The sequence below is a fragment of the Lonchura striata genome, chromosome 13 (assembly GCF_050655825.1).
Source record: "Lonchura striata isolate lonStrDom1 chromosome 13, ASM5065582v1, whole genome shotgun sequence".
NCBI lineage: Eukaryota > Metazoa > Chordata > Aves > Passeriformes > Estrildidae > Lonchura > Lonchura striata.
This window is the reverse complement of record NC_140715.1, coordinates 19,044,761-19,069,505: the sequence shown is the minus strand read 5'-3', so window position 1 is coordinate 19,069,505 and position 24,745 is coordinate 19,044,761. Positions and strand designations below refer to the sequence as shown.

Sequence of the window (24,745 nt, the reverse complement as noted above, 5' to 3'; positions counted from 1 at the left end):
GGGAGTGACCGGGGCTACAAACTGGGAGTGACCGGGATCCCAAACTGGGAGTGACTGGGGCTATAAACTGGGAGTGACCGGGGCTACAAACTGGGAGTGACCGGGATCACAAACTGGGAGTGATCAGGATCCCAAACTGGGACTGACCGGGATCCCAAACTGGGACTGACCGGGATCCCAAACTGGGAGTGACCACAGCTCCAAACTGGGACTGACCAGGATCACAAACTGGGATTGACCGGGGTCCCAAACTGGGAGTGACTGGGATCCCAGACTGGGACTGACCGGGGCTCCAAACTGGGACTGACCGGGATCCCAAACTGGGAGTGATCACAGCTCCAAACTGGGACTGACCGAGGCTACAAACTGGGACTGACTGGGGCCCCAGACTGGGACTGACCAGGACCCCAAACTAGGAGTGACCACAGCCCCAGACTGGGATTGACCAGGGCTCCAAACTGGGAGTGACCGGGGCTCAAGACTGGGAGTGACTGAGACCCCAAACTGGGAGTGACTGGGATCCCAGACTAGGAGTGACTGGGGCTCCAAACTGGGACTGACTGGGGCTCCAGACTGGGAGTGACCACAGCCCCAAACTGGGACTGACCAGGACCCCAAACTGGGAGTGATGGGACCCCCAGACTGAAACTGGGAGTGCCAGCACAGCTGTCCCCAGGTGCCACAGGGCTGGTGGCAGGTCCTGTGCTGGGTGGGTCCCCAGAAGGGCTGTGAGCAGCCCCCTGGGCCACTTTCCCGGGCAGGAACGTGGACGCTGCACCTCTGCAATCCCCTCCTCTGGAAATCCCTGGCAGGGCTCAGCTGGGCCAGCCCCGAGCTGAAACCCTGCTCTGACACCAGGCCAGGCTCAAGCAGGAGCCCAGCGATGGGGGAGCTGCCCCAGTGGGGACAGGTGGCACCAGGGTGGCACAAAGCCAGCACCAGGGTGGCCAGGGGCACGGCAGGAGCGCCGACACCTTCCTCCCCTCACCTCCCACCCACGCTGCAGCAGCTCCTGCAGCCCTGCAGATGTGCAGCTCACCCCGGCAGCAGCGTCTGGGGCTGCAGGAAGGGTCACTGCAGGCGGCTGAAGATGGGATTTCCTCCTCACATCTGGGACAGCTTAAAAACCCTGGCCTGAGCTGCTGTGGATGCAAACAAACGGGGCAGGAGCGAGGGGCGTGAGGAGGGGCTGGGCTGGAACGGGGACACAGCACCCCGGGACAGGGATCTGGGGGAGCACAAACCCCTCTGAGCAGCCAGGCTGACCCGTGGCCGGCTTGGTGGCCCTCTGTGGACCCCAGGGGCAGCAGGACCGGCTGTGGCCACTCTGGAGGACACCACACCACGGCCAGTGTCCGGCCAAGCCCTCGGGAGCAGCTTCCCTGTGCCCAGGGGACAGTGCCAGCCCCAAATCCCCCGTGCTGCAGAGCAGGAACACCTGGAAGGTTTCTCCACATCCCCTCCTGCACTCTGCTCACCCTGTGGCCAGGGGGGTGGGATTTGGGGCAGCCTGGGCTAGGGGAAGGTGTCCCTGTCCACGGCAGGGGGTGGAACAAGGTGGTTTTTTAGCATCCCTTCCAACCCAAAGCACTCAGGGCTGCTGTGACATCCCCCACTGCGTCCCACCCTCCGAGCGTGGGGCCAAAGCTGAGCTGGCACTGCCTGCAGGAGCTGTGGGCCACCCCAGCCTCCCTCCTGCTCCCCTGGCAGGGTGGTCCCGAGGGACACGGCCCCTCGCAGCCAGGCGCTGGCCAAGGTCCCTCTCCTCCCCTGCATTTGGCTGCTGAGCTGTGGCAAGGGGGGAGCCCCAGCCAGCTCAGGCAGCCAGAGCAGGAGGGGTGGGCTTGCCTGAGGCTTGGACCCAGCCCCAGCCCACGGGATGCTATTTCCAGCTCCAGCTGGGCTGGACAGGTTTTGGGGGGTCCACGCAAGGGGCTACACTTGGCTCCTAAAGCTGAGGGATGTGTGGAGTAGAAGAATCTAAACTGGAGGTCCTGGCCAAAAGCTGCAAAGCCTGAGCTCATCACTTTATTTCCTGCTGAGCAGGGGCCATGCTCGGTGCTGGGACACAGCCCTGGCTGTGTGGGAGTGCAGGGAGCCCGGGGGATTGTCCCCTGCCAAAGCCACCCACGCCAGTCTGGAGCACCGGGCACCCATCGCGGCTGAAAACCCCTAAAAACCCCACAGAGAAAGCAGCAAAGGGCCTTTCTGAGGAAGAAAAAGGCCCAGGAGCTGTCAGACAGTGGCATCTTCTGCTGGGCACCGTGGAGGCAGTGCCAGGGTGGCCCGGACAGGAGGTGACACAATGGAAACATTCATTGCTGCTCACATGAACGCCCGGAGACAGGCAGGACAGAAAGGAGATTATTCCTGGCTGCTGCAGCAGGGATTTGCCGTGTGCTGCCGCTGTGTTTTGTGTTTGCAGCTTCCCGTGTGGAAATGCTCTTTCCCTTTCACCTCCACCCACCAGCCCCGTGGATTTCGGGGCCGTTTCCCAAACATATGGCGCGTCCATCAGAGACATAAAGGCTGCTATATTTAAAACCTCACAAAAGAAAAGCCAGGAGCTGACATTTTTAAACTAGGGCAGCGTCTGAGAGAGGGAGAAGTGTGGGGATTTGGGAGTTTCTCTGCCAGATCAGAGCAGCAGCCCCGTGGGATGAAGGCAGAGCCAGGCTGGCACCTCGCCACCTTGCAGCAGACTGTTGCTTCCAGAGTCTGGGAGCACTTTTGGGAGAGGATCCCAAAAAGTCTGTCCCTGCCTGCACCCCGCAGCTTCCGAGGAGCCTGAGCCAGCACATCCCTGCCCTGCTGGCCGGGCTGGGTGTCCAGCTGAGCCTTGGCGAGGTGGAGCTGCACAGCAGAGTGCACTGAGCTCCTTCCTCTGCTTTCCCCTCATTAGAAATGGAAATTCGTCTAGCTAAATGAAAATGAAAAAATAAAATATTTATTTTGCAATCCAATTCTATCTAGCCAGCCACAAGGAAAGGACAGAGCCGAGCCTGGGGTCGGCCCTGGGTGTGCCACAAGGAGTCAGCCTCAGCAGAGGTTTCCTCTGTGCCCACCCCTCCATCCTGGCACGAATGGTTTTTATAGGGAAAATTCCGCCTGAAGCCAAGATTTCAGCAATCAGTCTTTTATTCCATTCAGAGTCTATAGGTTAATAAGATTTTCTTTTTTGGTGAGGAAGAACAGTTCAGTGTCAGGAGTTGGTGAATCCCTTGATGAAGTTTACGGGAACGCTGCATTCACATGGATCTGCCCGAGGATTTCTGTAATATTAATCTGGGGTCGTTTATGTGATGATCAGCGCCTGGGGTCCCCCATCTCTCCAGCCATGGCCCATCCCCATCTCCTGGCCAGCCACATCCTTTTACGTATAAATCAGGTTTCAACACACACCAGGTTTCTCTGCGAGGCTGGGGGGGGAGTCCTAATACAAACGTGTACTCTCCAACAAATATTCAATATCACATATATTATATTAGAAATTGCATGAATTATATCTACTACACACAACACCCTGGGGGGATGAGACCTTCCCGAATTCCCCTGCTAATCTCCCTCTGTGTGCCCAGCATGGTTTATCTGCCAGGGAGACAAACCCTCGCCTGGTGTGTAAAACCAGAGGCTCCTCCAGGTCTCGTCTCCAGGCTGGAGCTGCTTTCTCCCGTTCTGCAGAGCGCAGAGCAATCCCTCGTTTTATTTTAAACCCTATTCCTGTCGGCATTGTAACTCCAACCTGGGAGGCTGCGTCATAGCCAGGGAATGAGGGGTGGTGGATTTGCTATTTTTAACTCTTTCTACTCCTGGGAGCCAGCTGAAATCAAATCCCCAGCCAGAGGCACTGTGTGGATATGAATGCAACAAAAAGGGAATTTGGGCTGGGGGCGGGTGACAGCTGGCAAAGCAAGCCCTGGCGTCACCGAGGGGACAATGTCCCCAGAAATAGGCTGCAGGGCAGGGATATTTGTTACCGAGCCCTCTCAATGCCACCAGCACCAGAGCAGCAGCCCCCAGCCAGTCCCATTCCAGGGGATGAGTTACAGCTCAGGGCTGGGGGCAAAACTCCGGCAGGAGCTTCCCTGGCTGGCTCCAAATTCCTCCAAGTGCTCTTAGAGCCCGGGAGGGGCTCGTGGAACAGCTGGGACCTCTGTCAGGGCACGGCCACGTCCCCTGGGAGCCCTCCTGGGCCAAACTCCCTGCAAATTATGGGGTGGGAAGAGGCAAAATCCATTCCCCTAACACAGAGCGACCCCAAAACCGGAGCAGAGCCCTCAGAGGGGAAGAGAAAATCCATTTCTGTACTCCCCTAACACAGAGCGACCCCAAAACCGGAGCAGAGCCCTCAGAGGGGTAGAGATGAAATCCACTCTTGCAGTCCCCAAACAAAGAGCAACCCCAAAAACAATGCAAGCCATCCGGGGAGAATCTGCTGATAATGAGCTGTTAATTGTCACTGCAGGGCTGATAAGAGCTGGAACATCCCCCTGGGAGATGCTCCGCCCAGAGGGAGGAGCCAAGCATTCCTACCTGGATATAATCTGGGTTTTGGGGACATCAGATTCAGCTTTTCTGCTGATTCCCAAGAGGAACAGCTGGAGTTTTCCACGGGACATTCAGAGGAAAGCTACACCCGAGATCACTGCTCCGACAGAACCCCAGCTGCCACTCCAGGAGCACTGCAGCCACAATTCCCATTTGTTTTTTTCCCCTTTTCCTAATAAATTGTATTTCTGACTTGGAGTCTCTCACTGGTTTTCCTTTTCAAACCAAACCACTGGAGCTTGCACATCCCCAGACATCTGCCCCAGGCAAGCAGCAGGGCACACACGCACCAGCAAATTTGGCAACTTGATGCGAGTTAAATGTGCATTTAATTGAGATTTATAGGGGAACTTGCAGTAGCAATTGATTATCAAAATCAGATTATTTATGAAGGTTTAGCAGCTATACAGGAGATTAATGCTGGTTGCAGAATAAATCCTCAGTAAATGTATGTTTCCCCAGTAATCAGCTAATAACACATCAACCTAATTATCTCCTGAAAGGGGTATCCAGCAATCCTGACACCCACTGCAAGGAGATATTGTCATCTGCAAATCGCCACCAGAAAGCCACAAGCAGCTCTGCCTCCACACCCACAGGGATCCCTGTGCTGCAGCAGCTCCTCTGTTTTCCTCAACTAGTGTTTGCTCATAAAAAAAATATTTATTGAAGGTTTTATTGGCATGTTTCTGGCAGCCATGAAACTGTGCCCTGCACCCCAGCTCTATCCTGAGCTGCTCGGGGCCGCCCCACGCTGTCCCCTCCTCTCCCCAGGTGCCAGGATGTGCCACAGGGATGTCCCCAGGGAATGCCATCCCTGGCAGGGGCAGGAGGGTGCCCTGCCTGTGCCACGGCCAGGGCGGGCACAGGACCACTGCTGAGGGATGCAGAGATGCTCTGGCAGTCACCATGGCAACCGCAGTACACAGCCAGGAGAACAAAGCTGCCAGGAGAGAAACAGGAGAAGGGAAGAGAAAAGCAAGGTGGGGAAGGAAAAAAAGGTGGGAAAAGGGTGGAAGGAAAAGAAAAAAGCAGGAAAGGCAAATGGTCACGGAGCAAAGGCTGGGGCAGGAGGGAAATCAGCTCTGCTGGAGGATGGAGGCTGCTCCCCTGGGGATGCCCTTCAGCACAGCCACCTCTGAGAGCACCACTGGACATTTTCTGTCTCCTTCCTCCCTCCCAGCAGAGGATCCCTCCAGGACATGGCCTGGCCCCCTGCCAGCGTGAATTTGTCCCCCTGTGGTGCAGGAGGTGACACCTGCCAGACCCCGAGGAGCCCTGAGGCAGCTCAGGGAGCCTCAGGGACGGAGGGACGGGCGAGGGGTGGCCCAGGTGGTTCAGCACCTTCCCCAGCACAGATGGGCTGGCTCAGGTTTTGGGGCACATCACAGCAGCTCAGGGCTCTCCCACTCTGCCCCAATTTTGGGCCAGGCACATTTCTCAGCCCAGCTGTGCCAGCTCTTTGTCCTGCTGCTTCCCAAGTGCAGCAGGGCTGCCTGAGCCCCCTAAAAGCTATTTAGGGGTCAGACCACGAACAATAACCAGTCCCAAATCCACAGGAGTGGCTGGCTGTGAATGGAGCCTGGAAAACAAAGTACAGAATAATTCACACACGGCTTAGGGCCCCCCTGAACCCCGGAGCAGGAGGCAGAGGTGCAGCCACCAACCCCTTGTGCAGCAGGAACACATCCACACTCCCCACTCTGCCTTCTCCTCCCCACTTCAAAGACAGAGAATCCAAAACCAGATGTCAGGCTTTGGGTCAGAAAGCAGCAGCTCCAACCTCTCCCAGCAGGAACGGAAAATAACATCCCACACTTGGCTGTTTATCCTAATGAAATAACAAATCCAGAGGGAAGAGCCCCTCTGCAGGGCAGCCCTGGCTGTAGCTGAGCAGGAATCGGACACAGCCTCGTGCTGTGAGGACAAGAATGGGGACCCAGAGAGCTGGAGGAGGTCACAGGTACATGGAAGCCTGGCAGGAATGGCAGAAAAACAGAGAAAACACCCAGGGAAGGGACTGGTGAAGCAGCTCAGCCATTTTAGCACAGAGGAGAGGAAAGGAACCACTGAGGTGAGTGGCACAGGTGCCAAGGAGCTGCTGGAGCAGGGGATGGGCACCCAGGCAGCTGCTGCAGTGGGAGAGGAATCTCCACAAGTAAAGCCACACCTCTGCACCAGTGTGACACTCCCAAGGGGGCTTCACACCCCCAGCCCCATCCTGAGCCTTGGCTGGGGGACGTGGCCCTGCCTGTAGAAAACTTTCTCCTCATATCCAACCTAAATTTCCCTTGGTGCAGCTTGAGGCTGTGTCCTCTGGTTCTGTCAGTTCCTGGAGAAAGAGCCCAACCCCAGCCGAGCACAGCCACCTTTCAGGAGCTGTGGAGAGTGATGGGGTCACCCCTGAGTCTCCTTTTCTCCAGGCTGAGCACCCCCAGCTCCCTCCCCTCCTCCTTCCCACACTCCCCTTGGCTCCCCCGTTCAGAATTCCAAGGGAGGGGAGCCCGGGCAGGCAGGGCTGGTCCTGCTGAAAGCCTTTGGTGCCTTGCATGGGGCTGGGGAAACAACAGCGGGCTGGAGGCGAGGGGCCAGGCCCTGGCACGGCTCCTGCTGCTCATGGGCCACAGACTGAGTCCTCCTGATGCCTTCAGAGGCCACTAGAATGGAGGCTGGATTGTTACAGGAATAAAGCAGGGATTTATGGAAAGGCCTTCACAGGATACACCTTGGGCAGTGCAAGATGGACTCCTGCTCACGAGTTTTGACACTTTTATGAGTTTGGGTCCATTTCCATGTTGGGCTTCATTGTCCAATTCCAGCTCTGGGTGATGCAGTCCCACCCTCCCAGGTTGCTCTCCTCCATTCCCTGTTTGCACTTTTTGGGCTGAAGCTGCAGCGTGTCCTTGGTTCTGGGCTGGAGAAGGATTGTTCAGTGTGCCTGAGCTGGTTCTGGGCTGGTTCAGGATTGTTCAGTGTGCTGAGCTGGTTCTGGGCTGGAAAAGGATTGTTCTGTGTGCTGAGCTGGTTCTGGGCTGGTTCAGGATTGTTCAGTGTGCTGAGCTGGTTCTGGGCTGGAGAAGGATTGTTCAGTGTGCCTGAGCTGGTTCTGGGCTGGTTCAGGATTGTTCAGTGTGCCTGAGCTGGTTCTGGGCTGGTTCAGGATTGTTCTGTGTGCTGAGCTGGTTCTGGGCTGGAAAAGGATTGTTCAGTGTGCCTGAGCTGGTTCTGGGCTGGAAAAGGATTGTTCAGTGTGCCTGAGCTGGTTCTGGGCTGGTTTAGGATTGTTCTGCTGTGAGGAGGACTTGCTGACACTTGACATGAAGTTCAGAGTTATAAATGCAGTACAGAGCCTGGAAAACAGGAAAGCTCAGTCTGAAGGCATCACTCCCTCCTGGCAGGGTGGCCTTAGCCCTCTCCATCCCACCCCTCCACGTGGAACCAAACCCATCTGTGCACAGGGAAGCACCGGAGATGCTCCTAACCCGAGGCAGGGCAGCTCGGAGCTGCGGGCACAGACCCGGAGCGTCCATCCCTCGTTAACTTTAAAGCTATTCATGCAGCTCGCTCACCCACGCTGCCTTCCCCCCGAGATGTCCCTCCCGAGCCGAAGCGACAGCCTGTCCCCAAGAGCCTCGGGATGCCACTTCGCCCAGCTCCTCATTAGCGACAATTAACCGGCAATCAATGGGCAGAGCTGGCGCTTTCCGGGAACAATTCCCCTTTCAGCGGGGAAAACTTCGCGTGGGCTTTGTTGTGCTTTTGGTTAAGCGAGCCAAAAACCTGCCTGGGGGGGGGGGACAGAATTGTGTCCCAAAGTGGAGCCTTGCTGCCACCTGAGCAGCCAAGCGGCAGAGAGGGATGGGGATGCTGGAGTGTCCCCTCGGGGCCAGCCACAGGTGTCCCCTCCCTCTGGACACCCCCGGGATGCTCCCAGCCAAGGTGGGAGCAGGGAATGGTTTGGGTTGGGTGGGACCTTAAAACTCATCTCATTCCACCCCCTGCCATGGCAGAGACACTTTCCACCATCCCAGGCTACTCCCAGCCCTGTCCAGCCTGGCCTTGGGCACTGCCAGGGATCCAGGGGCAGCCACAGCTGCTCTGGGCACCTGTGCCAGGGCCTCAGCACCCTCCCACGGAAGGAATTTCATCCCAATATCCCATCCAACCTCACTCCCTGGCAGTGTGAAGCCATGCCCTGCATTCTGCCACTCCATCCCCTGTAAATTGTCTCTCCAGGCTCCCTTCAGGCAGCTGGGTGATCCCAAAGCTTCTCTTCCCCAGGCTGGACAATGGCAGGTGTCCCAGGCTTTGCTGTGCTGGCAGCCCAGAGCAGGATGCAGCACTCAGGGGAGGGGGATGGACACTCTGCAGCCAGGATGGTGCTGCTGGCACCGGGCAGGATTTCTCCAGCTTCACTATTCCCTGGGGTTGGGCACTGCCACCCTGCACAGCCTCTGCTTCCCTGCCTTCCTGTCTAGCTGAGGGAGAGGAAAAAAATATTAAATAAAAAGATAAAAAAGCCAAGAAAGCAAGAGGGAGATGGGCTGGCTGTGACAGGCTGGCGGGTGTGACAGAGGAGCCTTGTTAGCAGCATTTTTCCCTGCAGCTGGAGCAGGGCAAAGCCAAGGAGTGTTCCCAGCTGCCTGCACCAAAGGCAGGGCCTGTCCTGCCAGGGGCAGAGCTGGGCTGGGCCGTGGCACCCCAGGGGCTCAGCTGATGGCTCCTGCCACATTCCAGGATGGGAAACTCCTCATCCCTCCAGCCCCTGCCTACAGCACAAGGGGAGCATCTGAGCACGCCGTGCCTGCCAGGGGCTGAGTTTGGGGGTTTCACATCCCAGGGAGAGCTCACTGTGCCTTGTGCCACTGGATTTGGGCCCACGGGTCCGGCCAGCCTGGGGACAAGAGGGGATGTGGGCACCAGCAGCAGGCACAGGGACCCCAGCAGCTCTCCAGGGCATCCAGGGCAAGGAGCTGGCAGATCTCTCAGCTGACTGAGAGCCCTTTGTGCCCAGCGGCTGTGCCAAAGCACATTAGCATTTCTTGGAGACACCCTGGAAAATCCTCCCTTGTGGGAATCCAGAGCTTCCCTCTGGCTGCCCTGGGACCCTGGCTGGGGTCAGGAACCCCCTGGACAGAGCCCCCAGAGACACTGGCTGTGATCTCTGGCCATGGAAAAGAGTTTTCAATCTTACAGCATGAATTACCAGCTCTGAGGGTTTGATATCAGTAATAATTAAGTGTGGCATGGGTGCAAAAGTAAAATTTTAGGATTCTAGATGAGGGGTCCAAAGGGGACAAGATGGAGGAAATTGGGTGTGCCTTGTCCTTTTTCTCCTTCTTCATGCCCTCCATGTCTCACTGTGGTGTTGGCATTTTTCTGTTGGTTCAGGCTGGGGACACACTGTCCAACGTAGGTGACAGATATTGGCACGTTCTTGTAAATGCAGCCCAGGGAGTTTCTGGTATTTAATGTTTGTCACATCCCACTGAGGGCAGAGCCCCACACGCTGCCCTGCAGGACAGAGCTGGGCAGGGCAGCAGAACATGTGAGAGATCAACAGAATAAACAACCTGGAACCAGCACACATTAATTACAACTTCTGCTTTGGCAGTGGGGCTGACAGACAGAGACTTTCTCCAATCTCAGAATCATCAATACCTCAGGTTCTGACACTCCCTGAGTGCTGGGGAGAGCTGCCACAAGCTCAGCAAAGGGCCTGGAGCCACCTCCCCTCCAGGGAGATGCTGAGCTGGCAGTGCCACACTGCAGAGCAGGACTGTCCCCTCCTCACTGAGCCCCCTCGGTGCCACCACCCCCAGGTCTCCCCCTGGGCATCGTGTGGTAGACAGGGACAGGCAAACGGGAGATTTTGGGATGTGACGGAATGCAAGACCCTTCCCCCTCACCCTGTGATATGTAATCCATTACCCCCAAAACATATAACCCCACCTAACCCAGTAGTTTTCCACTCCTTACTAACCCTAGAGACCCTACCCTCTTCCTTTAACATAGCAAAGTCCCCCTTGACTATTTAACCTCACGAGATAAGATAATAACGCCATTTGACCATCACCACGTTGGTGTCTGTGTGTCGGTGGCCCGGGCGAGGCCGGGCTGCCGTGCTGCTCCTCAAAACCAGGTCACCTTGCCTTCTCATCTGAAGGCAACAGCATCACAAAGCCAGCTCCCAGCACCTTTCCTGGAGCACAGCCCGGCTGGGAAGGGGCACCTCAGGGAGACCCCCAGGAGCAGCCTCAGCCCCAGCCCCGGGCAGGGCAGGAGCAGGGCTCGGCCCTTCGGGGATCACAGGAGCAGCAGCTGCCCAAGCCACGGAATATTTTTAACAGCTACTGGAGAATGCTGTGAGAGCCTGCAGGAGACACAGCCCGAGCTGCTGCTCAGCCCAGCCCTGTCCCCAGCACGTGCAGGGCACAGAGCTCCCTCCCAGGCTGGCTTTTGTAGGGTTTCTGCAGGGCACAGATCTCCCAGGCTGGCTTTTTAGGGTTTCTGCAGGGCACAGATCTCCCAGGCTGGCTTTTATAGGGTTTCTGCAGGGCACAGATCTCCCAGGCTGGTTTTTTAGGGTTTCTGCAGGGCACAGATCTCCCAGGCTGGCTTTTTAGGGTTTCCTGCCCGCCCTGGGCACGCAGCTCAGCATGGCCACAGATCCCCTCCCTCAGCAGCCGCTCACATGCCGGGCACCAGAGTCTTTCCATTCCCTCTCGAGCTGTTTCCTCTTCTCTCCTTATTAGGGATCCACCTACCTATCCATCTTCTCATTCTCTCCCCCTCCATGGCTATTTTTAAGATGCCATAAAAGCTTTCAAGGGGGAGCATCCTCAGGGAGGCGAGGGATTTTATATGCAGCCCATCAGCAGGAGTCATCACCACATACCTCACCACACAGGCAGTGAATTTTCCCTTTTTTTTCGAAAGCAGGGGAGGGGAGAACATCCACACTCAGCCCCTCAGCTCTCCCTGGCCAGCTCATGCAGGCACCTGCTCCTCCAGAGGGGAAGGATCAGATCCAGCCCACTCCCCTGCTGCTGGGACACCCATGCAAGTTGTCTCCCTGGCACCCGGGGGTGGATGCAAGCATGGTTTTGCTCCCTGATCCAAGGCTCCAAGCTGGCATCACCCAGCTTTGTGCCTCAGCAGCTGCCTTGCTGAGGAGGGCTGAGTCCTCCCCGTGTGCCCACACACCTGGAAGCCTCTCAGCTTCTTGGTTCGTGGGCAAAAAGTGGGGGAAAGTCCAGCCAAGCTGCCTCCAAGGCACAGCCTGGACAGCCAGAGGGACCAAGGTCTCCCTGATGCCCACAGGCACTGCACCCACCCCTCTGTGCCCACCTCAATCTGCTTATTCCCTGTGGGATATCCATCCCCTTCTGCCCCAAAGTCTGCCCAAAAACCCCAAAGACACCACCCCATCCCTGCAGAAACAGCCTGGCACAGCCTGGCAAGAGCCAAAAGCAGGCTGGCACTTCTGTGCCATGGGGCAAGGATGCCTGCACCTCTGGCTGGCCACGGTGCCAGCCAGATGTGGGCACAATAACCTCAATGCCAAGCAGATGTGTCACAATAACCCCAGTGCAGCCAGATGTGGGCACACGGACCCCAGTGCCAGCCAGATGTGGGCACAAACCCAGTGCCAGCCAGATGTGGGCACACTGACCCCAGTGCCAGCCAGATGTGGGCACACCGGGCAGAGAGAACCCCTCCCTGCCCCAGCCCATTTCATTCCTTCTTTTAGGAAGAAAAGAGGATTCAGTGGAGACAAGGGGGGCAGAGCAGCTGCCAGGCCAGCCCTGGGTGCGGAGCCCCCTTCTCCTGGCAGCTCTGGGCCCTGCAGGGGAAGGGGAGGGGGCACAGCTGAGTGGGAAATCAAAGTTTCACACTCAGCTAGAACCCCCTAAAGCTGTGAGGATTTTGGGCAGGGGGTGAAGCAAAGCCCCTTTGAGCCATCCAACCCTGCTGGGACCCTCTGTGCTGCCCTGGAATCCAGGCTGGGAGCAGCTGGCACTGGGAGGTCCCCACGTGTCCCAGCAAGAGCCTCGGAGCCAGGCAAAACCCAGCAGGATGCAAAAATAGCTCCCATTCTGCAGCAAGAGCAATCCCTGGAAGTGCCCAAGGCCGGGCTGGGCAGGGCTGGCAGCGCCCTGCTCTGTGCAAGGTGTCCCTGCCATGCCAGGCGGTGGCACAAGAATGTGGAGGTCCCTTCCAGCCCTGGAATTGCATGAAAATACCATGAAAAATCCCACAAAAATCCCACAAAAAAATCCCACGAAACATTCCCCTGAAAAATCCCCACGAAAAAAATCCCACCAAAAATTCCCACCAAAAAAAATCCCGCTAAAAAATCCTACAAAAAAGTCCCCGCGAAAAAGTCACCATGAAAGATTCCCGCCAAAAAATTCCCGCCAAAAAAATTCCCGCCAAAAAAATTCCCGCCAAAAAAATCCATGATCCCCAGGGCTGGCAGCACAGCTGGGATGTTGGGAAGGACAGGAAGGTGCAAGGTGCTGTCCCAAGCGAGGTGTTTCTGAGGGGGGCTGTTCCACAGGGATTTGGATGCTGGATTTGGGTTTGCACGTGGATTTGGGGGCTTTTTTTTTTTTTTTTTCCTTTTGTCTGATCCCGCAGCCTGGCTGCACCTCTGGGAAGCAACCACGTAACTCCCTGCTCTGAGGCCAGCTCAAACCTTGGAGTTCAAACTCAGGCTGGGTTGGGGGAAGGTTTTTGAGGCTCTCATTGGCACCAGCAAAGCTCCTCCTGCCCCCCCAGCTCCCCAAACGTGCCACTTGTTGCCAAAAAAACCCAGAAGCCAATGGGATGGCTTCAAACCTCAATCACCTGCTCCCCTCTCGCACTGCTGGGCTGCTCAGAGAAACCTTCCCACAAGGACTTCCCTGCTCGGAGCCCGTGCCGGGCTCAGAAAGAAACTGCTTCAAAATGGAAGTGTGCCAGAACCCGGCCTGGTTCAGGGGTTCCTGTGCTGGAAAAGTCTCTCCTCCAGCCCGAGCCTCCAAAGAAAGGCTCAGCAGTCTCTGTTGTTGGGTCTCAAGGCAGTTTATTGCAAGTTATCTAAAAGATTTTCTCCTTGGGCTGCTGTGGTTTGCTCAGAGCTCAGGCAGAGGCACACACACACCCTGACATCCTCTCTGACCCCGACTGCTTCTTCTCTCCCACCCAGGGCTGCTGCTGTCTTTTATATGGGACATTACATGTTACATGGTTACAGTTTTTCCTCAATGCCTGTTACCTATATTAAATGGTGATTTTCTATCTTTTATATGGTACATTACGTGTTACATGGGTACAGTTTTCCACAATGTCTATTACCTATATTAAATTGTGATTTTCTACTCTAAACCAATCTGTGAGTGCCAACATCACCAAGAACATGGAGGCGAGGAAAGAGAAAGAGGGAGGACAGGGCAGGCCCAAATCCCTCCATCTTAAACCCTCTGACCCCCATGTACAAAGTAAAAACCCCCCTGGACAGGTGCTAAAACCCCCTTGTACAACACTAAAAAATTCTTCCCTCTACTTTGTGACTACTTCTACTCTAATATCTAAACTTTTGTGATTCCTTGTTCCACCTGCAAGGTTGGTAAATCATTCTATGGTACAAACTCAAAATCACAGCTGTTTGCAGCTGCCTGCCAGGGTCTCAAATGCTTCTGACCTGGGCCTGGAACCTCCAAAAATGTCTGAGGGACATTTGGAGTTCTGACAGAAGTGGAGTAAAATGTCCATGGACAGAAAAACCAACGATCCTCGGGGCTCTGCAGCCCTTGCCAGGCCAGCGAGGGGAAGAAGAAAGGAAGGTCAGGCAGGCTGGCTGAGGGAAGCACAGCAGCAGCTCCTTTTTCTTCCTGCTCTGTGCCCCAGGCAGTGCAGAGAGCTCATCAATTCCCAGGCCAGGCCTTATGGCTGATGCTGATAAAGCATCCAGAAAACTCCACCTGAGCTGAGAAATGCACCCAGAAACTGAGGCCTATCAAAAACCTGAGCCACCAGCAAACAAATGGGAGCTGTGCAGCCAGGCTTGCTCCTGGCAGAGATCACTTTGGGCCTGGCAAACCTCAGCCAGAGAGCCAGGAGTGCCACGGGGGCTGTGGGGCCGTGCATGCCAGGGATGTGCTGAAACCCCTGATTCCAGAGGTGCTGGGCACAGGAGGACTTGGCGCAACCAAATCCCTGCTCCAGGCTTCCAGTCCCTCTGCCAGCCTTACCCAAATCCCTATTCCAGTCCTCCTGCCAGCCTTGTCCATAACCAAAATCCTGCTCCAGGCTTCCAGTCCCTCTGCCAGCCTTGCCCAAACCCAAATCCCTATTCCAGTCCTCCTGCCAGCCTTGCCCACAACAAAATCCCTGCTCCATGCTTCCAGCCCTTTTGCCAGCCTTGCCCACAACCAAAATCCCTGCTCCAGGCTTCCAGTCCCTCTGCCAGCCTTGCCCAAACCCAAATCCCTGCTCCAGTCCCTCTGCCAGCCTTGTCCATAACCAAAATCCCTTCTCCAATCTTCCAGTCCCCCTGCCAGCCTTGCCCACAACAAAATCCCTGCTCCAGGCTTCCAGTCCCTCTGCCAGTCTTGCCCACACTCCAACCCCTGAGCCTGGGGCACCTGGTCCTTCCCTCCCCATTCCCTTCCCTCCTGCAGAACTCTCCATCATCCCCCAGCCCGGTTCCTGCCATGACCACTCCACCCCCAGCTGCTCTCTGGAGGTTCTGCAGCGCTCCCAGCTCAGGCTCTGATGCACTGAAGAGCCAAGAATACCAAAAATACCAAATGAGGTGTTCCAGGCACTTCGTGCTGGCCCCATCACGACAGACTGCGGGGTCTGGCAGCAACTGGGTGGGTTTTTCTCCTTCCTCCCCAGCAAAGGCAGCACACGCAAACTCCTGTCATCAGCCCAGCCTGCTGGCATCCCAAACTCTGTTATCCTGCTCAGGCAGCCTCAGCTGGTGATTAGAAAATGTGCTATTTGTTTTAGGAGAGCACGCCAGGCCCTTGGAAGGATTCAGTCACTGCGATTGACCTTACAGCACAGGCCTGCAGGGCCACTTTCTGTGCCTCCTGCTCTTCCAAGGGCCAGCTGCCAGCAAAGAGGGCTGGGAAGAGCCTGGATGAGAGGACAGAGCCCATCCACCAGCCCAGGGCCAGAGCTGCTGCCCGGGGTTGGAATTCTCTGGCAGCGAAGCGAATGCAATGGGCGATTGTCCCTCTGCTAGGCTGCCCAGGAAAACAGGGAGTGATTTGTGTCCGCTTGTTTGTCAGACTATTGAGAGGACTAAAATGCAGGCAGGGAGTCTGGGAGTTCCCCTTGGTGGCCAAATTCTGGAAAACACGCAGCTCATGACATCAGCAGGCTGATCTCTCCGGGTTCCCTGCATTTCTGAGGGCAGGAAGAACCTCCCTGCAGGACCTGTCCCAGGGGTGGGGACACCTGGGGAGTCACCCGCCCCAGGAGCAGAGCTGGAGCTCCCAGGGATGTGCAGCACCACGGGATTCCTCTTTAATTACACAGGGCCTTAATGGAGTTTGCTGGTAAACACCTTGGAAGCACATGTGCCTGGAGATTACGGGGTAATTACGCTTAGAGGATCACGCTCTCAGAGCAAGCATGATTTAGGGAAGACAAAAATAACCAGGCAAACATGCTGCATTCACCAGGATCCGCCAGGCAGCCTCCCTTCCCAAAGGCTTCTCTGTCCAGCCTTTCCTCCCAGCTCCTCCTCAGAGCAGGGGCAGGAATTTGAGGGGTGGCAGGGATGAAACTTTGCACTTGTCATACCAGACCAACTTTGGGACTCTCCGTGCTCCAGCGGGCTCCCAGCTGCTCTGAGATGGGGCTGAAGGTCTCAGCCCACCCTGAGCTGCCTTGCCATCAGATTCTGGCCTCGTTTTTCCCAGGTGCAGGCTGGAGACAGGAGGGAACCGGGAAGGTGCCAGGGCTGTGAGCCAGCCCCGTGCCACACACCCAGACCCTGCCACCCAGGAGCTGGCCGGGTTCCACCTCCCCACGGGCTGGGATGTCCCTGGTGACACCCAGAACAAGCAGGGGCACCTCGCTGGTGCCACAGGCAGTGCCCAGACTGGCAGCAGCCCCTCTCCCACCCCGAGGAGCCGGGCCAGGAGGGACGATGTGCAAATCCCACGGTGTGACTCACAGCCAGCACTCCCTGGACCTGCAGCACCCAGACCTGCTGGCTCCCTCCAGCACCCAGACCTGCTGGCTCCCTCCAGAGCGGCAGGAGGGATTCTTCCCACTCCCTTCAGAGGCTGAAATCCTCGGGGCAGTGACAGCTTTAACCCTTTCAGCACAAACACAGCATCAGGCATGCCAAGCCCCCTGCCCAGACCCCCAGGGAGATGCTGGCTGCAGGCACAGGGGATTCCAGGGGCTGATTTTAAGGGATGTTCTCCTGGCCAAGGGTTTGTCCTACAAGCTCCAGCTCCTGTGGAAATGCCAAGCAGCAGCACAGAGCTGTTTGCTGAGCTAGGGATCCATTTGTAACCAATTAGTGAGAGGCACTGATAGCCTAACGAACGTAAACACCACCACTGTGCCCTCCAGACCCTCACTGCACAGCCCCAGGAGCAGAGACCACCGCCCCACCCCTCCACCCTGCAGCCTCAGGACAAGAATTTGTAACTGAGATCAAATGGTTTTATCTCTTCACCCCAAACACACAATTTTCATCCGGCTTTACCCTCATCACAGGACAGATGACGACGTGGGGGTCTTCAAATGCAGGGCAAAAACAACCCCCTGTCCCCCCAGCAAGGCTCCTGAGCGCTGTGCACGGAGCATCTCCAGAGATAAACCCAGCAAATGCTGCCCGGAGCTGCTGGAGGCCTGGCAGATCTGCTCAGCAGCGTGGCTGGGGGCCAGGCGTGGCCCAGAGCCACAGGTTCCTGCTCCCAGCAGCTCCAGGCAGGGGATTTGATGAATTTTTGGAGGATATTTTGGGGGAGAAGCGTTCACAAAACGCACCCGGTGAAATGGGAAGCAGCGCTGGGAACTCGCAGCTCAGATGGAGCCCTTCTGTCCTCAGCTGTGCAGCTCCTCGCTTTGCCAGCCCCAAAATTTTTGCCCTGCGGGCACAGGCACACCTGGGCAGCATAAATTTGTGCACAATCTGGCTTTGCCAGCCCTTACCCTGGGGGGGAAAAACAGCCCAAAAAAATCAAAGCAGCAGAGCTGCTCGTGCTGGCAGGGCTGGGAAACCTCTGGCAAGTGGCACCAAACTCCAGTGAGCCACTGGCCACCAGCAGAGGGGTAAAAAACCCATGGTAGGCAGTGCCAGGGGCATCAGGGAGGGTGAAACAGAGATGCCATTGGCACAAGGCTGCCAGCATTTGGATTTTTGTGCCTCGTGGAGTGATTGGATGGCTACAGGCTGGGGAGGGGTGCCCAGGGCTGGGCCAGGCAGATTTTGGCAGCGCTCACAGCAGCCCCAGCACTGCTGCTGGCAGAGGTGGCCCCACAGAGCCATGCTGGAACAGAAGTGAGGCAGCATTTGGGCATCCGAGCCCTGCTGGGAGAACAGCTGGGAGCCTGGCAGGGCAGAGGCAGCCCCCAGCAGGGTTGGCACAGCCCCAAAGGGACCTGCAGGGACCCATAAACCACCAACCCCCAGCACCCTGGGCAACCAGGAGGTGCCAGTGCTGCCAAGCTGTGACCAAAACACCTGCCTACTTAAAACGGGGTAATGGCAATTTAGGCAAAGACTGCAAAGCCCCCCAAAGGGCTTGGCCAGAGCCCTGGCAGCTGCTGGCACTGCTGAGTGATGTGCCCAGGGCAGCGTGGTGGCAGAAGGAGGAGCAGCTCCCAGGGAGTCCTGGCTGTGCCCAGTGGCCTCCCCCATGAGGCAGGGCAGAGCAGGGAGCTTGATTCCCTGGCACCTTTCTGGGCAGAGCAGGGAGCAGGATTTGATTCCCTGGCACCTCTCTGGGCAGAGCAGGGAGGAGGCTTTGGCTCCCTGGCACCTCACAGGGCAGACCAAGGGATAGGGTTTGGTTCCCTGGCACTTTGCTGGGCAGAGCAGGGGACAGGATTTGATTCCCTGGCACTTCACTGGGCAGAGCAGGGTACAGGGGTACAGGTAGTAGGGTTTGACTCCCTGGCAGCTCACTGGGCAGAGCAGGGAGCAGGGTTTGGCTCCCTGGCACCTCGCTGGGCAGAGGTTTGGCTCCCTGGCACTCCCTGGGCACCGGAGGAGTCGTGCAGCACACTCAGCTGGAGCTCAGCAGTGCCACGAACAGCGCAGATCTCCAGCAGCAGCCCGGGCAGCTACCGAGAGCTGGGAAAAGGAATCCCAAAAGGAACCAACAGTTGTTTGCCAAAAGCGGCTCAGAGGAAGGCCAGCAGTGCCCACCGAGCCCAGCAGGGCTCTGCAGCAGCGCCGAGGGGGCAGGGGGAGGCTCCTTTGCCTCCTGGCATCCTCGGGTGGGAAAGAATCAGTCCCTATTGTTCCTCCCCACCCAGGCAGCCCAGCCCCGCTCCCCAGAGGGGCTCTGCTCCTGTGCCAGGTGTGGCTCGGGCAGAGGGCACCTGGGAACTTTCCTGGCCTCTGCCACAGCCCGACAGAGCTGGAATCACCTGTTCTGTTGCCTCGCAGCGTGCCAAGGCATTTTTCACGGTGTTTTGCTCGGGAACCACCCCGAGCCCTCGGATTGAGAAAGCCCAGCACGCCGGTGCAATGGAGAAGTTGCTGCTCTGCTGTTTTCTGCCTGCTCCTCACGCAGCTCCGGCACCCACGGGAGAACAGGGGGTTCCCTGCAGAGCCCAGCCCAGCAGGAACCCCTCAGGTGGCATTCCACTCCTTTACCACGGACTTGCTGCTTTTAAAGACAGGGATCAAAGCCGTGCCAGCTCTGAGGTGGGCACAGCTGTCACACAGCACGTCAGGTAGGAAAAAGAAATCGATTGTGACTTGCTCGACCCCGATCAATCCTCGCAGACTTTCCGGCAAGGGCACAGAATCCAAAGTGAGCAGCCTGGTGCCAGTTCTCGTCTTATGCAGCACATTTCTGAGCTCTGCTTCTTTAGAAATTCATCCACGGCGCATGAGTGCTTCCGTCCCCGGCTCACACGCACAATAGCAACACCCACACCCCCAGCTGCAGAAGGTTTGGGGTTTTTCTCTTTTTTTTCAGGATTGCACCTGTGCTTCGCTCAGGTTTCTGGGTCTCTGCTCGCCCTTCTCCTCCTCCCCTCACATCCATTTCTCCCCAGGCAGAGGCAGCAGCAAGTGAGGCTGTGCCTGTCAGAGCGCTCCCGGCTGCCTCTCCCCATGTTGCGTATCGACATTTCAGTCGATGCTCTGCCCTCCAAAAACCCCAGAAATCCGAGCCAAGAAAAGTACTCCGCGGAGATAAGCACCGCGGCTCAGCCCACATCAAACACAGCCGAGCCAGAGCCTGTCAGTGAGCAGGCAACCAAAAAAGCAGGCAGGAAAATAACCCAAAATTCATCCCACCAGCCTTGTCAGCGCTGTTATGACATTTTCTTTCCAGTTCCTCCCAGCCAGCTCGGTGTGGTATCAGCCCCATTCCCCCAGCCAAGGCGAGAGGACGCCGTACTCACTGCTGGTGCTCATCCTGCCGCTCCTTCCCCGTCCTTCTCAGCCAACAAAGGGGCAAAGATGCTCTGTAAATCCGCTTCCCCGGCCGCTCCCGGGCCGCGGGAGGAGGCTGCCGCTCCCCTTCTCCCGGGAGAATATTCCCGTGCGACCCGCCGCCTAACGCAGCCCGCGGCCGCTGTCCCCAGCGCCGGTGGATGCCAAGGTCACGGCTGGCGGGGAGGGGCGGCCGGGACCGGCCCGGGGGATGGGGAGGGTCCCGGCGGAGCGGCGGGGGCCGGCCGGAGCTCGGCCATGCACTGCGGAGCGCGGCCGCGGCCGCCCGCTTATAGCGGCTGGGAGCGGCGGCGGGGCCGCGCAGCACCGGCACCGCCCCGGCACCGGCACCGCCCCGGTACCGCCCCGGCACCGGCACCGCCCCGGCACCGGCACCGCCCCGGTACCGCCCCGGCACCGGCACCGCCCCGGCACCGCCCCGGCATCGCCCCGGCACCGCCCCGGTACTGCCCCGGCCCCGGCACTGCCCCGGCACCGGCACCGCCCCGGTACCGCCCCGGCATCGCCCCGGCACCGCCCCGGTACTGCCCCGGCCCCGGCACTGCCCCGGCACCGGCACCACCCCGGTACCGCCCCGGCGCCGGCACCGCCCCGGCATCGCCCCGGTACCGCCCCGGCCCCGGCACCGTCCCGGTACTGCCCCGGTACCGCACCGGCACCGGCACCGCCCCGGTACTGCCCCGGCCCCGGCACCGCCCCGGTACCGCCCGGGCATCACCCGGTACCGCCCCGGCACCGCCCCGGCACCGCCCCGGCCCCGGCACCGCCCCGGCACCGGCACTGCCCCGGCACCGCCCCGGCACCGGCATTGCCCCGGTACTGCCCCGGTACCGACCGGCCCGGGAGCCACGGGCGGGGCCGGGCGGACACGGATCCCGGAGGCGGCTGAAGGATGCTCAGCCTTGGCAGTGCCCTGCCCTGCCCTGCCCTGCCCTGCCCTGCCCTGCTTTGCTTTGCTCTGCCCTCTTCTGCCCACTGCCCTGCCCTGCCCTGGCCGCAGTTCTGCCCACAGCCCAGTCCTGCCCCATGCCAGCCTGCCCTTAAAGCTGCCCTGTTTTCAGCCCCTGCCCTGCCCTGTTTTCAGCCCCCTGCCCTCTTTTCAGACCCCTGCCCTGTTTCCAGCCCCCTGCCCTGTTTTCAGCCCCCTGCCCTGTTTTCAGCCCTGTCCTGCCCTGTTTTCAGCCCCCTGCCCTGTTTCCAGCCCTGTCCTGCCCTGTTTTCAGCCCTGTCCTGCTCGCTGCCCTCCCTCACCCCTGCCCGCAGCTCTGACCCCCCTGGCTGGTGCCTCTGTGCCCCAGGGCTCCTGGCCGGCCCTGCCTGCCCCCGCTGCCTGCCCTGCACTCTTTGCTCCCCAGCTGAGCCCCCGAGAAACGCTGTCCCGGGACAGAGGGCTGCAGTTTATGCACTACACTGCATTTCCTCCGGTGCCAGGATTCCCTCCCGCAGCTGCCCGGGCTGGCACCCCCGGCTCCCCTGGCAGCCTGGCCGTCTGTCCCACGCCAGGATCGGGAAGGGAGCTGAGCGTGTTTGCAGGGCTGTGGGACAGAGAGGGGCTCTCCCCTCGGGATCAGAGCAGCCATCCCTGCTGGCAGCACCTCAGCATCCCTGCGAGGGCTTCAAAGTCCCGGGCTCCTTGTTTTGTGGCTGAAACGCTCTCTGTCAGAACAAAGCCATGCCCAGGCTGCTGCCGGGTGCCCGGAGAGCCGGGGCCGTGCCCGCTCAGCCCCCGTGCCAACATCACCCCGTGCGCTGCCACCCCGAGCTGCGGTTCTCGCTGCCATGCCCGGATCCGAGCTAATGCCAGAGCTTTTCCCGCAGCGTGGCAGGCGCCGCGTCCCCGGCGCTGCTGGGGCTGCAGAGCTGCTCCGAGCGGCCCTTCGGCTTCTCCTGCCTCTCGCTGCTTTATCTGCGGCAGATGTCGGTGCTGACGTGACAAGACAGGTAGCAGGTCCGTGAGCTGGTGCTGCCAGCTCGCTGCGAGCCCTGCCGCCTGTCCCCTCCGGCTGTCCCCTCCCCTGAGGTGCCAGGGAAGAGCGGGATGAGCAGCGGGAGCCTGGAGGTTCCTGCAGGGCTGGGGGAGCAGAGCTGCTGACACGAGGACTGGGAGATGCTGTTTACAGGAGCGTGTAGTGACAGGACAACAGGGAGTGGCTTCAGAGGAGGTTTAGATTAGATATTGGGATGGAATTCCTCCCTGCGAGGGTGGGGAGGCCCTGGAACAGGTTGCCCAGAGAAGCTGTGGCTGCCCCGTCCCTGGAAGTGTCCAAGGCCAGGCTGGATGGAGCTCTGAGCCACCTGGGCTAATGGAAGGTGTCCCTGCCCACGGATGATCTTTAAGATCCCTTCCAAGCCAGGCCACTCTATAATTCTGTGCTGATTCTATGACACAGCACGGTGGGATGGCTCAGGCTGCACTGAGTCTGGCTTCTGTGAAGTTTCCTGTGCCTGATGAGTGTCCAGGCGTCCCCTCCTCGGGAAAGGTCCCTGTCCCAGCCACACTGACGTGTGTGGTGTCAGTGACACCCATCTGAGGAGTCAATGAAGCAGCCAGGACGTGAGCTGGTCCCCATGGTTCAGCAGCTAATTGAGCTTCTTCCGCTGACCTGGTTTCCAAATCTTGTTAACTTGCTGCTTTTAGAACAACTTGAAATCTCCAGCACAGACAGGCTGGGGTTGCAGAGGGCTGCCCAGGAGGATGGGCAGCTCTGGTGGAGCTCAGGGGGCACCAGTGCAGAACCTGTGCCCTCCCATCCCCTCCCCAGCCAGAGGCGCTCAGTGGGGAAGGGGAGTGGGCACTGCCAGGTGGGCAGGGTGCCAGGGGCTCCCTGCAGTGGGATCTGTCAGTTTTGGTGCTGGAGAGGTGGCAGCAAGGAGCTCTGGCCCTCCTCACCTCCCCAGCTCAGCCAGCAGCTCCTGGGTGCTGCTCCGAGCCCCCTCAGCCCCTCCAAACCCCATCCCAGGGCGTTTTGGAAATCCCATTTCCTTTCCTTTGTCTGAGGGAACTGCCTGCCGTCAGAGGATGTTCGGCATGCCTGAGACAGAAGTCAGAAAGGAGGAAATGTCAGGATGTTAAGGCAGCCTCCTTTCATCCCTTTGTGTCTGCGCGCTGCAACATGAATTTTCACAGCGATTATTGGATGTGCTTTTCCCACAAGGCTCCTGCTCCGTTCAGCACCTGCGGGTCCCACAGAGCTCAGGCTGTGCAGAGGAAGGGGAGCCCTGCGTCCCCCAGTGAGGAGGGACACAGGAGTGATGGACATAAGAGGACAGAGGAGAAAAAAGGTGCTAAATTCATTTAATTTTCCTTCCCTGGACACCGGGATTTTTATCCCTCCTCCATGCCCTTGTAAAATGCTGAGAATCACCTGAACCCAACTTCCCCCACCTGCTCAATGACTGTGTTCCTTCTTTCCCTGGTGCCTGATCCCAGCTGGAGAGCTGGAAGTTGCTGGTTGTGCGTGGAACCACCGGGAGCTGGGCTCCAACACATTTGTGCCACACCTGCACCAGGAATTGTGAGAAATCAGCTCAGAAGCTCTCCCTGTGTCTGGGCTGAGTTTCCATGTGAGGCTGTGCTCTGCTGCTGTCCCTGGGAAGGGATTTTGGTCCCCGGGGCTGGCGGGGCATCCCCAGGGAAGGGGATCCCTCCTCACTGCCGTGGGACAGATGAGGAACGGGGGGCTGCGAGGGGAATTTCGGACAGCAGGTCCCGGAGCTGGGAGCAACAGAGCCAGGAGAGAAAAAGGGGCACAGAAACACCCGGGGCACAGAAACACCCAGGGCACAGCAAGGATGCTCCATCAGTGCCGGAGCTCACCCTAGGCCGGGGGTGTCTCCCTGTGGTGGAAAAGTCTCTCCTCCAACCCGAGCTTCCAAAGAAAGGCTCAGCAGTCTCTGTTGTTGGGTCTCAAGGCAGTTTATTGCAAGTTATCTAAAAGATTTTCTCCTTGGGCTGCTGTGGTTTGCTCAGAGCTCAGGCAGAGGCACACACACACCCTGACATCCTCTCTGACCCCGACTGCTTCTTCTCTCCCACCCAGGGCTGCTGCTCTCTTTTATATGGGACATTACATGTTACATGTTTACAGTTTTTCCCAATGCCTATTACCTATATTAAATGGTGCTTTTCTACTCTAAACCAATCTGTGAGTGCCAACATCACCAAGAACATGGAGGTAAGGAAGGAGAAAGAGGAAGGATAGGGCAGGCCCAAATCCCAAATCCATCTTAAAACCTCTGACCCCCATGTACAAAACCAAAACCCTCCTGTACAGCACTCAGAAATTCTTCCCTTTACTTTGTGACTACTTCTACTCTAATATCTAAACTTTTGTGACTTCTGGTTTCACCTGCAAGGTTGGTAAATCATTCCATGGTTCAAACCCAAAATCCCAGCTGTTTCCAGCTGCCTGCCAGGGTCTCAAATGCTTCTGACCTGAACTCAGAACATCCAAAAATGTCTGAGGGACATTTGGAATTCCGACACATCAGCAGCCTGGGCCTTGGCATTTCTGCTTTGTTTGGAGCATCCCTTCAGCAGAGCTG

The 24,745-nt window shown here is 58.2% G+C and overlaps 1 protein-coding gene across 13 annotated transcripts in view; it reads right to left on the bottom strand.

Annotated features, from left to right (window-relative positions):
* The window catches only part of ABLIM3 (actin binding LIM protein family member 3), a 49,981-nt gene extending 29,468 nt beyond the window's left edge, over nucleotides 1-20,513 (bottom strand). For 6 of the 13 annotated variants that reach the window (XR_014958343.1, XM_085591581.1, XM_085591582.1 and 3 more), the window contains exon 1: nucleotides 20,149-20,509. Coding sequence is in view for 5 of the 13 variants with exons in the window: in XM_085591581.1 (XP_085447707.1) it covers nucleotides 20,149-20,161 (13 nt within the window). In the remaining 8 variants the exon portion in view is untranslated. Of the gene's footprint in view, nucleotides 1-20,148 lie in introns of all 13 variants that reach the window. The other 7 variants (XR_014958342.1, XR_014958345.1, XR_014958347.1 and 4 more) reach the window with 3 other exon arrangements.
* Between the last annotated feature and the right edge of the window lie 4,232 nt (nucleotides 20,514-24,745).